Here is a 15,018-nt window from a genome sequence, read left to right on the forward strand (position 1 = left end):
GAACCAGGTGGTGCCAGAATTTATACTGGGTTGACTACATTCAAGAAAGACACCATATTTTTTCATACTCTCTTCAGCCATAGTCGTTTGTTTGTGGGGAGGTGGCGAATGGGGTAGAGATGAGTTGGTGCATGCTCAGGGAACCATGGAGTTCTATGGATTGAACCGCAGGGCTTTGCTTACAAATTGTGCAGTTCATCCATTTGAATTATCTCCCTAGTCTCTAGTTTTTGGTTTTAAGTTCCCTTTTTATTTCCTTTTTTTGTTTTGTTTTGTTTTTTTGGGTCATACCCAGCAGCGCTCAGGGGTTACTCCTGGCTCTACGCTCAGAAATCGCTTCTGGCAGGCACGGGGGACCATATGGATTTGAACCACCGTCCTTCTGCATGCAAGGCAAACGCCTTACCTCCATGCTATCTCTCCGTGCCCCCCCCCCTTATTTCTAATTAAAAATTATAGTGGTTAGTGGCTGGAGTGGTAGCACAGTGGGGAGGGCATTTTCTTGCAATAGGCTGACCCGGGTTTGATCCCTGGCATCCCCGAGCCTTCCAGGAGTAATTTCTGAGTGCCACAAGGTATGGCCCCAAACATACATACATACACACATACACACATGTTACATATATAAAACACATGTGTTGTATAACATGTAACTACTATATAGTGGTTATTATAAGCTCAAGTATTACTAAAAAGATGCACTATAACCCAACCCCCTTGTCCATTAATAATTTGTATATAATTAAGTTATTTACATCTAATATGGATAGTAATATTACTTTAATATTAGGTCATATTTGGGGCTGGAGAGATAGCATGGAGGTAAGGCCTTTCATGCAAAAGTCGGTGGTTCAAATCCCAGCATCCCATATGGTCCCCTGAGCCTGCCAGGAGTGATTTCTGAGCCCAGAGTAACCCCCTGAGCACTGCCAGGTGTGACCCGAAAACCAAAAACAAAAAGAAAAAAAATTAGGTCATATTTGTGATTTTCTACATGTTGCATTTCCAATTTCAAATATTATAAACACTTTAAAGCTTATGAACTTTTCTCTGTACACTTTGATATTTAAGGTTTTGATCAGTTTTATTTAAATCTTAAGTAAAAATACATTGTGGGTTGCTCCTCCAAGCGCAGGTTTTCTCTTGAACATGCATTGTTTCTTTGCTTGCACTTAAACAGTTCTGTTCTCTCTTGAACAGGTATTTCTACCTTTCCTCCTCCCTCCCTCCTTCAACATCCAGTTAAATTTCACACAATAAAAACTACCTTACTTCACCAAAAATAAAAATTGCATCCACATTGTAGAAAAAGTTAGCAGTAAAAAACCTTTCATAGTCCCTTTTTACTAAATGTTAATAACTTGATAGTAAGTAGAACTTATTTTAAGTACCGCAAATTTAAATTAAATTTGTCTTTTAATGTATGTGTAATGGTTAACATGGAGTTAATGGTGAATAGTATGGAGTTATAGTAAGTGAGCACCAAAAGCAAAGACCATTAACATTCTGTCTTCTGTCACATATTACCACCTTAGTGATATTTATTTTAGTTCTTTTTGTAAAGTAGCTTAAAAAGTACTCCTAGGAATTGGAGCAATAATATAGCATGTAGTGCATTTGCCTTATATGCTGCCAATCTGGATTCAATCCGTAGCTTCCTTTATGGTTCTCTGAAAACCATCAGGAGTGAACCCTGGTTAGAAAACCAAGAGTAAGCCCTAAGCACACACCACCAGGTGTGATCCAAAATGAACAAACCAAGAAAATCTAACCCCAAACCAAAAAGTACTCTTTAAAGATGGGTCATGTGGCTCAGTGTACGAGTAGTTTGCATTGCTCAGTGATATGTTCTAAAGCCCATGTTTGATTCCTTGCACCATGTGCTGGTGGTTAGGGGAATAGGAACTTTTTTATGTAACTGTTACTTTTCCTTCTAGGTAACATTGTACAACACTGATCAAGATGGTAGTGATAGCCCCCGAAGTAGCCTTAACAACAGTCTCTCAGACCAGAGTTTGGCATCTGTTAATTTGAACAGTGTTGGAAGTGTGCATAGTTATACACCGGTAAGTCTTGATGCAGTTAACATTTTTTGTCAAGTATATCTTTAGTGTTTATAACTAAATGAAATGTAATTGAAATGCAAATTAAAAGTGGAAATATATTTCATCTATTAGATTAGTAGAAAAAGATTGCTGTTGTTTTAAGTGGTACCCATATTTTAGTAAGTTACATACAAACTGATTGTATCTTCCTTCCTTCCTTCCTTCCTTCCTTCCTTCCTTCCTTCCTTCCTTCCTTCCTCCCTCCCTCCCTCCCTCCCTCCCTCCCTCCCTCCCTCCCTCCCTTCCCTTTCCTTTTCCCTTCCCTCCCCTCCCCTCCCCTCCCCTCCTCTTTCCTCTCCCCTTTCCTCTCCCCTTTCCTCTCCCCTTTCCTCTCCCCTTTCCTCTCCCCTTTCCTTTCCTTTCCTTTCCTTTCCTTTCCTTTCCTTTCCTTTCCTTTCCTTTCCTTTCCTTTCCTTTCCTTTCCTTTCCTTTCCTTTCCTTTCCTTCCCCTTCCCCTTCCCTTTCCCTTTACCTTTCCCTTTCCCTTTCTTTCTTTTCTTTTCAGACCACACCCGGTGATGCTCAGGGGTTACTCCTGGCTATGTGCTCAAAAATCGCTCCTGGCTTGGGGGACTATATGGGATGCCAGGGGATCAAACCACAGTTCGTCCTAGGTTAGCACGTGCAAGGTGTGCCTCTGCTCCGGTCCCAATATCATTCTTTCAAGTTCAGTTCATTGTATTCTATCTATTATTTACCCAATTGAAAAACAATTAGTAAAAGAGGAGTAATAAGGCCTTATTTTAGTAGAGCTTATGTTTGAGAATATTTATAATCTTTGTAAAGGACTGTAGATATGTGTAACTTACTTTTCAGCTATAGATCCTGTGAGTAGTATTCTCATAGGGTTGCCTAATACTCTATTATTAATCTGTTACATTTTTTAGTTTTGGTTTGAAAACAAAGCTATGCTATCAAAGGATCTCAACATGAGTATTCTTGCTCCAGTGCTGATATTGATACCTGTTGGGGAAGGAAAAGAGGAGAAGAGGAGGAGAGTCCAAATATTATATCTTTCAGTGGGATCAATTTGATCTTATTGGATCACTTTATTTTAGAATGAGTAAATAGCTAAACATACAGAACAAGGACATACAGGGAATGGTGGGGATGACTGAGCTAAAAATTAATAAAAAGGGGCCGGGGTCTGTCTTGCAAGCGCTAGCGTAGGACGGGCCTCGGTTCGATCCCCCGGCATCCCATATGGTCCCCCCAAGCCAGGGGCGATTTCTGAGTGCATAGCCAGGAGTAACCCCTGAGCGTCAAATGGGTGTGGCCCAAAAACCAAAGACAAAAACAAAAATTAATAAAAGGGAAACTAGAGAGCAGAATGAAAATCACAGTGAAAACAGGGGAAATACCTAGATATGTGAGGCTGGGTATCACTGGTGGCCACTGAATGCTATGAGTGGCCCCTATAAAATAAAAATCTGTGGATTAGACAGAGAACAGGCTGGAGTATATGCTTTATATGTAGGATACTGTGGTTGAATCCCAATGTGTGGTACCCTGAGTGAGTATACCTGCTGAGTATGGTCTCTAAATAAAAATAACAGCTAAGAGGCTAGAGAGATAGCATGGAGGCAGGGCATTTGCCTTGTATGCTGAAGGTCAGTGGTTCGAATCCCTGATCCCATATAGTCCCTTGAGCCTGCCAGGAGCGATTTCTGAGCATAGAGCCAGGAGTAACTCCTGAGCGCTGCTGGGTGTAACCCAAAAACTAAAAGAAAAAAATAGGGCCCAGAGAGATAGCACAGCCGCGTTTGCGTTGCAAGCAGCCGATCCAGGACCAAAGGTGGTTGGTTCGAATCCCGGTGTCCCATATGGTCCCCCATGCCTGCCAGGAGCTATTTCTGAGCAGACAGCCAGAAGTAACCCCTGAGCAACGCCGGGTGTGGCCCAAAAACCAAAAAGAAAAAAAAAATTAAATAAAATAACAGCAAAAAAGTTTACATTGTAGGAAAAAAGAAAGGCATTTGTAAAACTATTATGCTCTGGAGCCTAAAATGGGAAATAAAATGTTACCCTGAACATGGAAGAAACAGATAAAGAAGAACATATATTGTATCAGAGAGAGAATTCATTGAACTAGAGCAATTGTTCTGCATCCAAGAGGCTCAGGTTTGATCCTCTGTACCGCATGGCCCCCCAAGCAGCACCAGGAGCTACCTCCAAGCACTAAATAAAGAGTAGCCTGGGGACCACTATATTTGGCCCCCAAACCTATAATATCTATGCCTATATCTACATATGTATATGTGTATATAAAAGAAGACATTTTTATGGTGAAGAATTCTTTGTATCCTTGAAGAAACCAGAATAGTATTATTTAAAGGGTTACTATTTTAAGAAAAATTCATGGAAAAAATTTTACTTAGATGTACATTAGGTTACATCTTTACATTTCAGAAATCATCACTCATTAAATACTGTGGCAGAGAAGTAAGATATATTGAAAAGAATAGTTCTGAGAGGACTAGGTTTGGGATTATAAATATAATATTAAAATGGATTTTTGTTGTTGTTGTTGTTGTTGTTGTTTTGGGTCACACCCAGCAGCGCTCAGGGGTTATTCCTGGCTCCATGCTTAGAAAATCGCCCCTGGCAGGCTGGGGATCACATGGGATGCCAGGATTTGAACCACCGTCCTTCTGCATGAAAGGCAAATGCTTTACCTCCATGCTATCTTTCTGGCCCCTAAAGTGGATTTTTTATTCGTACTTGAGATCAAGAGAAATATTCTTTGATATCCAGAGCATCCTGTGCTTGGTTAAAGGTGCTTTTTCTAAAAATGAATTATTTGCTCAAGAGAGAAATTAAAGCCATGAATTTATTTCTTTAGGGGATTAGGTATGAAGTAGTACCAAGCTTCACTGGATATAGGGAATCAAGGGAAAATTCCTTTGAGATAGAGAGAGTGAGAAACTGCCCTATGGCACCTACCACCAGATAGGAATGTGAATTAGAAATAATAGGTGAGTATTTGTTCCTCTTAGGTCTAACTTAAATCTGTGTTTCAAGACTAAGGTGATTCTGGCAAATGAGGCTGGTGAGCATGACTTGTACAAGAACATATAAGGCTACTGGAGCACAAGAGTGGTATTCTACACAACTAATGTGTTCCTTGTTACTGTAGATTTCTTTCTGAGTATCATTTGAATGGTGCCATCAATTTAGTGTTCATACCTTAATTTTTTAAAACACTGAAATGAATGGTAGTGTAAATCCTTGATATAAAAGAGGTACAGCTGATCTTTTTTGTTGTTGTTTTTTGTTTTGGGGCCACACCTGGTGATGCTCAGGGGTTACTCCTGGCCCTGTGCTCAGAAATAACTCCTGGCTTGGGGGACCATATAGGATGCCAGAGACCAAACCGAGGTCCGCCCTGGATCAGCCTCGCAAGAGGCAAACACCCTACAACTGCGCTATCACTCCGGCCCCCAGCTGATCATTTTTTATTTTTTTATGGTTGTGTTTATGTTTATGTTTATAGGTGTTTAAAGTATATTCTTTATCTTGTATTGCTCAAGGGTGCTTTATTGATATATTCAGAAACTCATTTATCTTTATTTTCTCATTTCCCTTTATGTGTTTTTGTGTATGAAGTTTTATGTGTATGAAGACTCTGATTGCTTTAATCATTGCCATACAAACAGGCTCAGAGTACACAGCACTACATAAGAGTATATGTAAGAGTATATGGCTGGAGCAATGGTATAGTATGTAGATGTTTGCCTTGCACAAGGCTTGACCAAGGTTCAGTTCCCAGCACCCCACGTAGTTCCCAAACCCTGCTAGGAGTGATTCCTGAGTGTAGAGCTAGGAATAAGCCCAGAGCACTGCAAGTGTGACAAGAAAAAAAAAAGGTATTTATGGGGCCGGGCGGTGGCGCTAAAGGTAAGGTGCCTGCCTTGCCTACGCTATCCTTGGATGGACCGCGGTTCGATCCCCCGGTGTCCCATATGGTCCCCCAACCCAGGAGCAACTTCTGAGCGCATAGCCAGGAGTAACCCCTGAGCGTTACCGGGTGTGGCCCAAAAACCAAAAAAAAAAAAAAAAAAGGTATTTATATACTTACGGGATAATTGAGGGCCAGATAAGAAAATTCAGGGATTAAGGCTCTTTTCTTGCACATAGCCAGTGCAAGTTCAATCCCCAGCATCGCATAAGGTCTCACAAACCACTGCCAGGAATAAAAATTTAGTGCACCAACTAGTATGGCCCCAAAACCAAATAAAAGAAAAGTTGAAGTGAACTAAAAGTATTAGTTGCTTCATGTTTTAGTAGTTTGAGATGAAATTGCTTCTGTACAAATTCAAGAGGAAAATTCTATAGGAACTGAAAGGATGTCAGATATGACTCATTATTTGTTTGATTTTGAGCAAGGCAATTTAACATCTTTGAACTTTTCTTTCCCTTGTATGTGAAATTTGGAAGTTGGATTGGATTTCTAAAGTTTGAGATTAACAATCTTGCTGTCAATTTTGTGGACCGACTTAAGAGGATAGTAGGAAAGTCAAAGGCATGGCTTTGTAGGATAGTAACAAGTCAAAAGCCAAAACTTTTCTGATATTTTTAGTGACATATTTTTGATGTAGAGTTACCATATTATTAATATTTTCTTTTATTGTTAGGTGACGAACCATCCAGAACCAGTCTCTCAATCATTAAATCCTCAACAACAGCCACAATACAACCTTCCAGAACGAGACAAACAGCTACTCTTTTCAGAATATAATTTTGATGATCTCAGTGCCTCATTTCGGAGCCTCTATAAATCAGTTTTCGAGCAGTCACTTAGTCAACAAGGTGAGCTCTCTTTCATTTTTCTTTTTGGGTAAATTTGTGTTGAAATTTTCAAAGAATCATTTTTACATGGCATCTTTTAATTTCCTTATTTCTATCATGTTCAGGATTGGATACTTCTGTTATGCTCTTAGCTCCTTTTACTATGCTGTGAGTAAAAGATACATAGCATAGAACTGGCAGATAAATTTAATCCTGCATCATATCACTTGATTATAAGTGATATTCTAGAGCAGAGTTCTAGGATTCTGTTTCTACATCTGTGCCATGTGGGAACACTGTCATGGTTAATTAGTGATGTCTGACATGTTAAATGTTTGATAATGTTATACCACAAGAATTGATAAGCCCTGCTTTTCTTTTCTAACTAGTATTAACAAAAAGATAGCCATTAGAATATGACAGCAGTGAATTTGCTATTGGGGGGGGGCACACCCAGCATTTCACAGGAGTTACCCCCGATTCTGCACTCAGGAATTACTCCTGGTAAGCTCAGGGGTCCATATTGAATGACAGGGATCAAACCTAGATTGGGGTTGAAGCTATGGCACAAGCAATAAGGCTGTCTGCCTTGCACACACTAGCCTAGCACATCCCACTGTTCAATCCCCTGACATCCCATATGGTCCCCCAAACCAGGAGTGATTTCTGAGTGCATAGCCAGGAGTAAACCCTGAGCATCACCGGGTGTGGCCCCAAAACCAAAACAAACAAACAAACAAAAAAACACCTAGATTGGGCCTAGATTTTGTGCAAGGCAAATAAATACCCTATCTGCTATTTTATCGCTCTGGCCCCAAATTTGCAAAATTTTAAGTGAATTTTTAAACTTATTCATTTCATGAAATAACACATTAGTTAGTAGTATGCTTTGGCTCATTATTTTAACATTTAAAATCAGATTTTTATACTAAAGGCGATTTTGGTTGATGCATTATTAATTTCAACCAAGCACTAGATTATTGTTATTACAAGTTATTTTCCTGTTAGCTGCTAGTTTACTTTTGGTCATGATAGAATCAAGATGTTGCATTGCTTTTCTTCAATAGATCACTATCAAATTATTAGGAACTTTATAATATAAATATTTTCTGCTTCTGTCATTAGGCAGGTCATTTCATATCAGGTAAATCTGAGATTTTACTTTTTTTTATTATTAATTTTACCTGTCCTTAGCAATCATCAAAGAACTAAACTATTTGCTTTTATAAGATTTATATCTTAATACTTGATATCCTCACATTATGGAAGTCAATGATATTATATATCTTACATTGATAAATATCAGCAGCTTATATTGGAAGTTCCTTTTCTGTTTAAAGATTCATGTGTTCTCTCATTTTAACCTTAAGTTTTCTATCTATAAAAATACAAAAAAAAATTTTTTTGTTTTATTTTAAAATAAAACAAATTGGAATTGAAATGTTGGGATATCTGGGAGCCAGAGAGAGAGAGAGAGAACTCAGTGGGCTGGAGCATATGCTTTGCAAGATCTGTATTAATGATCCCTACCCCGAGTACAGTTAGGTGTTACCCATGATCTTAAATAAAAATTTTAAAGTAGGGGCCGGAGAGATAGCATGGAGGTAAGGCAATTTCCTTTAATGCAGAAGGACAGTGGTTCGAATCCCTGTGTCCCATATGGTCCCCTGAACCTGCCAGGAGTGATTTCTGAGCATAGAGCCAGGAGTCACCCCTGGGCGCTGCCGGGTGTGACCCAAAAACAAAGAAAACAAAATAAAAATTTAAAAGTAGATTGAGTTTCCTCTGAAAACTTTGAAGTTTATTGGAAATAGATAATGAATTGCTCTTTTCACCTACTGTTAAAGGGACCCTATAGAATCCCTTTAAATGACTTTTCCAGTATCAGAGATGAGAGCTTTTTTATTAACTTTTACCTATAAAAACCTCAACTTAATAAGATTTTCAGGTTATCATAAGGTATATTAAGTACAATTTTAGTATTATAAGTGTCACCATTTTATTTTTATATAAAGGTTGATTTTTTTTCATTGACAGTATGATGTGTAATTTTTTTTAATAAAGTACACTTTTTATGTTTGGTTTAATAAAAACATTGTATAAGTCATATTTTAGGATCTGAAAATAGCCTACCTATGCAGAACCAAATGTTTATAAGATTATTAAAGTGAGTATCAACCTGTAAACCAAAGATTCTCGTTGGACTCTTTTGGCCTAATCATCATCAGTGTCATAGCAGCTAACATTTACTGAGCTCATCCTGCAGCTTGTATTTGCACTAAGACTTTTAATCCTCACAACAACTTCGAAGTAGGTGCCCATTTATAGCTGATGTGGTTTGTAGAAACTACCAAGTATATAAATGACAATATAGAAGTTTCCATCTCTACTTTCTGGTATATAGATAAAGTATCTGATCTGAGCCCCCTAAACTATTTCGCAAGATGTTCCATGAGCATAATGAAAAAGAACAATGGGAATGGTTGTTTAGTTTTTGTCTAGTCTTCAAGATCCTGGCCGCTTGGGACAAAGTTTTTGGATTAAAGAAAGAGATCAGAAGTAACTGTGTCACTATTTCTTCCCTCTTCTGTCAAAGCTGTCTACAGAGAACCATCTGAATATGACCTAACATCTTCCACACTTAGCCTACCATTTCTTCATTTTTGAAGACTGGACTTGGAGATACTGACCTTTCAAGGAAGGCTTCATTGCCTTTCCTTCCCTAGCTTTCTTGGCAAAAGCAAAGTATCTGTATCTCTATACTTTCCTAGTAGTTCTGTTGTTGGGTATAATCTCTTTAAGCTTCTTTTTCTGACAATGAGCTGCTATTTAGGGTTATCTGATCATTAGCCCCAGATCCCAGTGTATGGTGTATGTTCCATCAACTCTTGTTATTTTCTGCCTTTGCTATTTAAATGATTTTGCAAGTATTTATTAAGTATAATTGAAGTCTGACGGAATGATCTCCCTCTTTTTTAGGCTTGATGAACATCCCTTCTGAACCTTCCCAGCAGTCCCACACTTCTTGTTCCTATCAGCACTCTCCCAGCAGTACAGTGAGCTCTCACCCACACAGCAACCAAAGCGGCCTGTCCAATAGTCATGGCAGTGGCCTCAGTACCACGGGCAGTAATTCAGTTGCACAGGTCCCGCTGTCCCACCCCCAGATGCACACACAACCGGCTCCACATCCACCCCATCGACCACATAGTTTACCACAGCATCAGCATCGTCCCCAGCACCCAGCACCACATCCACAGCAGCACAGCCAACTCCAGTCCCCTCACCCACAGCACCCTTCACCACACCAACACATACAGCATCATCAGAATCATCAGCATCAGACGTTAACACATCAGGCACCTCCACCCCCGCAACAGGTATCCTGTAATTCTGGTAAGTATTTTGTCTCCTGACTTGTGTTTGGCTAAAGTAGGGGAAGGAAAAGAGCGAGTTTTCATAGTTTCCAAAACCTTCCATTCTGTCTTTCCTTTTGGTTTTGGTTACAATAGTCCTTACGTTTTATTAATCCATAGATTGACTGGAAATTTTCTTGATAAAAAATTATTGTGGAGGAGTGGAGAAGTAACACAGCAGTAGGGCATTTACCTTGCACATGGCTGACCCAAGCGGACTCGGGTTCGATCCCCAGCATCCTTTATGGTCTCCTGAGCCTGCCAGGAGCGATTTCTGAGTGCAGAGCCAGGAATAACCCCTGAGCGCTGCTGGGTGTGGCCCAATAAATAAAGTTATAGTGGCAATAGAAGCAAACTCAGAAATCATTGGAGGTTTTGGTTTTTTATTCTTGTTTTGTCCTTTGGAACTTATGTGAACGACTACTTGTAAAGATCATTCTGTTTGCAAGCTAGTGATTTGATATCATATATAAGAATGAGCAGATATTTGTTGGAAAGGTATGTTTGAATTCTCATTATGACTCAGGATCTTTTGTGTTACTAGACATTTATTTTTGTTGTTTTCTCGTGTATAAATATAGAACCAAAGTACCTTGGTATACATCCGTGTTAAAAGGCTTATGTTAAGAATACACTTATACCACTACCACCACCACAATCACCATAAAATTAAAAAAAAAAAAAAAAAAGAATACACTTATGTGGGCCGGAGAGATAGGACAATGGTAGGACATTTGCCTTGCACGCAGGATCGAGGACTGACTAATGGTGGTTCGAATCCTGGCATCCCATGTGGTCCCCCATATCTGGCAGGGGTGATTTCTGAGCATAGAGCCAGGAGTAACCCCTGAACCTGCCAGGTGTGACCCAAAAACCAAAAAAAAAAAAAAAAAAGGAATACATTTACTAGTCTAGTAAGTTTCACTTTAGTCTTCAGTGAATTTCGCCACTCTTCCTCTGTGCATATTCCTAACAAGTCTTTCATCTTAGAATGAGAGATTGTGAAGAAGGAAAATGGTTTCTGATGAGATGCTGTCATTGCTATTGACTAGGTTGTATGTGTGCTGCACATTTCCAGGGGATATATCATAGATACAGATTCTATGTGAACAGGCCTGTTAGAATTGAACGGTAAAAGTCCATTCACTCAGCTTGCCTGGCTGTCCACATAAGATCAGATTTTAATCCTGAGTGACAGTTTCTAAATTTAGGTGGTGCTAATTTTTATTTACCAGTTTAAAAATTGAACATTGTTTAGGCAGTTAAACTTACATTTTAGAATATATAACAGTCCGCACTGTTTTATAACCTGATTTTGCTATGAATTTAAAATTTCTCTGAAAGTATTGCCTTAATTACAAAATACAGAAAGTAATGCTTATTTTGAGCCAGTGACTGAGCTGGTTTGATCCCTGGCACTCCCTGAGTCACTCAGGAATAAGCCCTGAGCACTATTGGGTGTGTTTCAACACCCCCTCCCTGCACTTTTAATAAAGGTTCCTGATAGAGATCAGAGAGAGCACAGTGGTAGGGCTTTTGCCTTGCATAAGGCGGACCTGGAAGGGACCCAGTTCAACTCCCAGCATCCTATATGGTTCCCCAGCCTGCAAAGGGCTTTTTCTGAGTGCAAAGCCAGGAGCAACCCCTGAGTGCCACTGGGTGTGTGTGACCCAAAAACTAATCAATCAGTAAATAAAGTTTAAAAAATAACCCACAAAGATATTTAAATTCTAATTTGAAACTTCTAATTTGAAACTAGGGCCAGAGAGATAATACAGAGATTAAGGTGCATGCTTGGCTTACTTACATGCTGACCCTTTGATAGCCACCACTGCATATGGGTCTCCTGAGCTTAGCATCACAGCTGAGAGCAAGCCAGAAATAGCTCCTGAACACAACAGTTGTGACCCAAGACCTGCCCTTTATTTTTTTTAACTTGATTGATTGATTGATTGGGTTTTGGGCCACACCCTGAGGCACTTTCCAGCCCCAAGACCTGCCTTTTTAAAATTTTTTTTTTTTTTTTTTTTTTTTTTTTTTTTTTTTTTTGGTTTTTGGGTCACACCCAGCAGCGCTCGGGTTCCTCCCGGCTCCATGCTCAGAAATCACGCCTGGCAGGCTTGGAGGACCATATGGAATGGTGGGATTCGAACCAAAAATGTCTTATTTTTTAAATAGTTGTTTAATTGAATCACAGTGAGATACACAGTTACAAAAATTTGTTGTTCATGATTGAGTTTCAGTAACACAATGCCCAACACCCATCCCAGCACCGTATCCTCAGTTTACCTCCTGCCTATGGCTATGGCAGACATTCCCCCCTCCCTTTTTCACTTTTCTCTCCTCCATTCTCCCTTTCCCCTTCCCACTCCCTTCCCTCACCTGCCCTCCTTCTTTCTTCCTCTCCCTTCTTCTCCTAACCCTTCTCTCCAAAACCCTTTAACAATAACAACAATAAAAACATTAAAACTGTCTTGTATGGGACAAGAATGATAGTACAGCAGGGTGTTTGTCTTGCACAAGGCTGTCCACCTAGCCCCCCACCCAAGTTTTTGTCCCCAGAAGTCCATATGGTCCCCCAAGCAGTGCCTGGTGTAATTCCTGAGTACAGAATGAGGAGTGACCCCTGAACAACACCAGGTGTGACTTAAAGAACAACTAAAAACCCTGTCTTAGATTTTATTATTGTTTTACCAAGACCACAAGCATAGCTGATGCATATTTTAAAAAAATAATCTATTTATAGTTTTTATTATAATTAATTTTTATTTGGTTTTAGAGTAAAAATTGAAATTTTAGCCTTGATGACTATCTCCAAAAATATCTTGAAAAGATTTGTATTTCTCATATCTGAAAAAAATTATATAGTAATAGTTCTTTTTGTTAACTCTTGGTATCAATCACTGTTACCTTTTATTTTTTTATTTGGGGATTTACTTCTGGCAGTGATTGGGGGACCATGCATATGATATCAGGGATCAAATATGACATTCCCACATGCAAAACATGCACTTTAATGTTTTGTTTGACCTAGTTCCTGTCATGTTTTCCTTTGATATATCATTGTGCCCTTCAGAAATTTGTATTTTTTTCTTAAAATGATTTTGAAGATTGCATAGCAATTACAGAGATTGAGTATTAGTACAGATCTGTGATCCTCTGGTCACCCCCCCAATTAAGTGTAATCATTGCTGGGGATAAGGTATAATTACAGTTAAAAACAATCTATTATAGATTCTTGTTGCCCTGTTAAAGGTAATTTTTCAGGGAATGAAAATAGACTTTTGCCTTAATTAGGAAAAAGTCATTTTGCTTTGATGATTTCTTGAATAAATTTCCGATAAGATAGAACTGAAAGGATGGTCTTTAACAAGGTAACAAATTTTCTTTATGCCCTAGAAAATGAAAATAATTATCTCTTTACCATTCCAGTTCAGGTACAGATTATGTTTTATCATTAAAGAATTAAGCTCAAGGAAATTAAATAATTTGTTCATGAGTTTATACTAACAAGTGATAGAATATATAATAAAACTGGAATTTATATTTTGTCTTGTCAAACTTCAAAGACTGTAAACACTAGTTACTCTAAAAAGACTAAAACCTACAAACATTGAGCCAGTAAGATTTGTTTGGTTAGTGCTTTGCAAAAATTATTTTGTGTTGCCAAACATTTGTTAAAAATATCATTTACTTAAGAATCTCAGTCTAGGGGCCTGGAGAGATAGCGTGGAGGTAAGGTGTTTGCCTTTCATGCAGAAGGTCATTGGTTCGAATCTCGGCATCCCATATAGTCCCACAAGCCTGCCAGGAACGATTTCTGAGCGTAGAGCCAGGAGGAGCCCCTGAGCGCTACCAGGTGTGACCCAAAAACTAAAAAAAAATCTCAGTCTACTAGAATTAAATAAAGCTAATGGAGTATTAATTTTCCTCAAATTTCTTCTTAAATTATGAGTTGCCCTGGACAGAGTTATTATCTCTTGATTCTTTGTTTAATTAAAAAATTGTGTAATTGGCAGACCTTTATAAATCTAGTGTCAGTAGTTGATAGAATTGTCTGTACAGTAGCAAAAAGTTCTTCTTGTTCTTAACTACCGTCATTTCAAAAGGTATTTTGAAAACAGTAATTTGGGCCACCAATCACTGGAGGATTTTTATTCCTCTATTTAATTCTTGTCTCATTGAGTGTAGCTCTAGCCCCATGCCCTTGAGTGGTGACCATTTTACCGACATGACGACTGTGAAGTCCTCACTCTCCTGATGATTTATCATAGGATAGATATGGTTTCTCACTAAAAGTGCCCTGTTTGGATTAATCAAAATCGCTTTTCTTTTTGCGGCAGGGGAGTGCATATCCGCAGTGATTAGGGCTTACTTCTGGCTATACACTTAAAGATCACTCCTGGTGGGGGACCCTATGAAATACTGGCAATCAAACCTGGGTCAGTCACCAGCTATACTATTGCTTCACCCCCTTATTAGAGTTTCTTCCAGGCTGCCTATCACAGGAGGGTTGCTTTAAGGTATTTCTAATATTGCTTTAAAAGAATCAGTTTTGTCTCTACAGTCTCATTTATCTACCTTAAGTCAGTGCCTTATACTGTGTGCTGCTTTTAAAGTGAACCAGTTTTAGGGCTGGAGATATAGTACAGTGGAATAGAGCATTTGCCTGGCATGGAACCAACCTGATTTCATTTTCCAATATCCCA

At 38.9% G+C, this 15,018-nt stretch overlaps 1 protein-coding gene across 2 annotated transcripts in view; it reads left to right on the forward strand.

The window, feature by feature from the left end:
- Window positions 1-15,018, forward strand: part of FOXJ3 (forkhead box J3) — a 127,552-nt gene that overhangs the window by 102,494 nt on the left and 10,040 nt on the right. For both annotated transcript variants that reach the window (XM_049774760.1, XM_049774761.1), the window contains 3 exons: window positions 1,938-2,066; window positions 6,740-6,914; window positions 9,873-10,289. In XM_049774760.1, coding sequence (XP_049630717.1) covers window positions 1,938-2,066; window positions 6,740-6,914; window positions 9,873-10,289 — 721 coding nt within the window. The remainder of the gene's footprint in view (window positions 1-1,937; window positions 2,067-6,739; window positions 6,915-9,872; window positions 10,290-15,018) is intronic.

The sequence above is a fragment of the Suncus etruscus genome, chromosome 6, assembly GCF_024139225.1.
Source record: "Suncus etruscus isolate mSunEtr1 chromosome 6, mSunEtr1.pri.cur, whole genome shotgun sequence".
NCBI classification, from domain to species: domain Eukaryota; kingdom Metazoa; phylum Chordata; class Mammalia; order Eulipotyphla; family Soricidae; genus Suncus; species Suncus etruscus.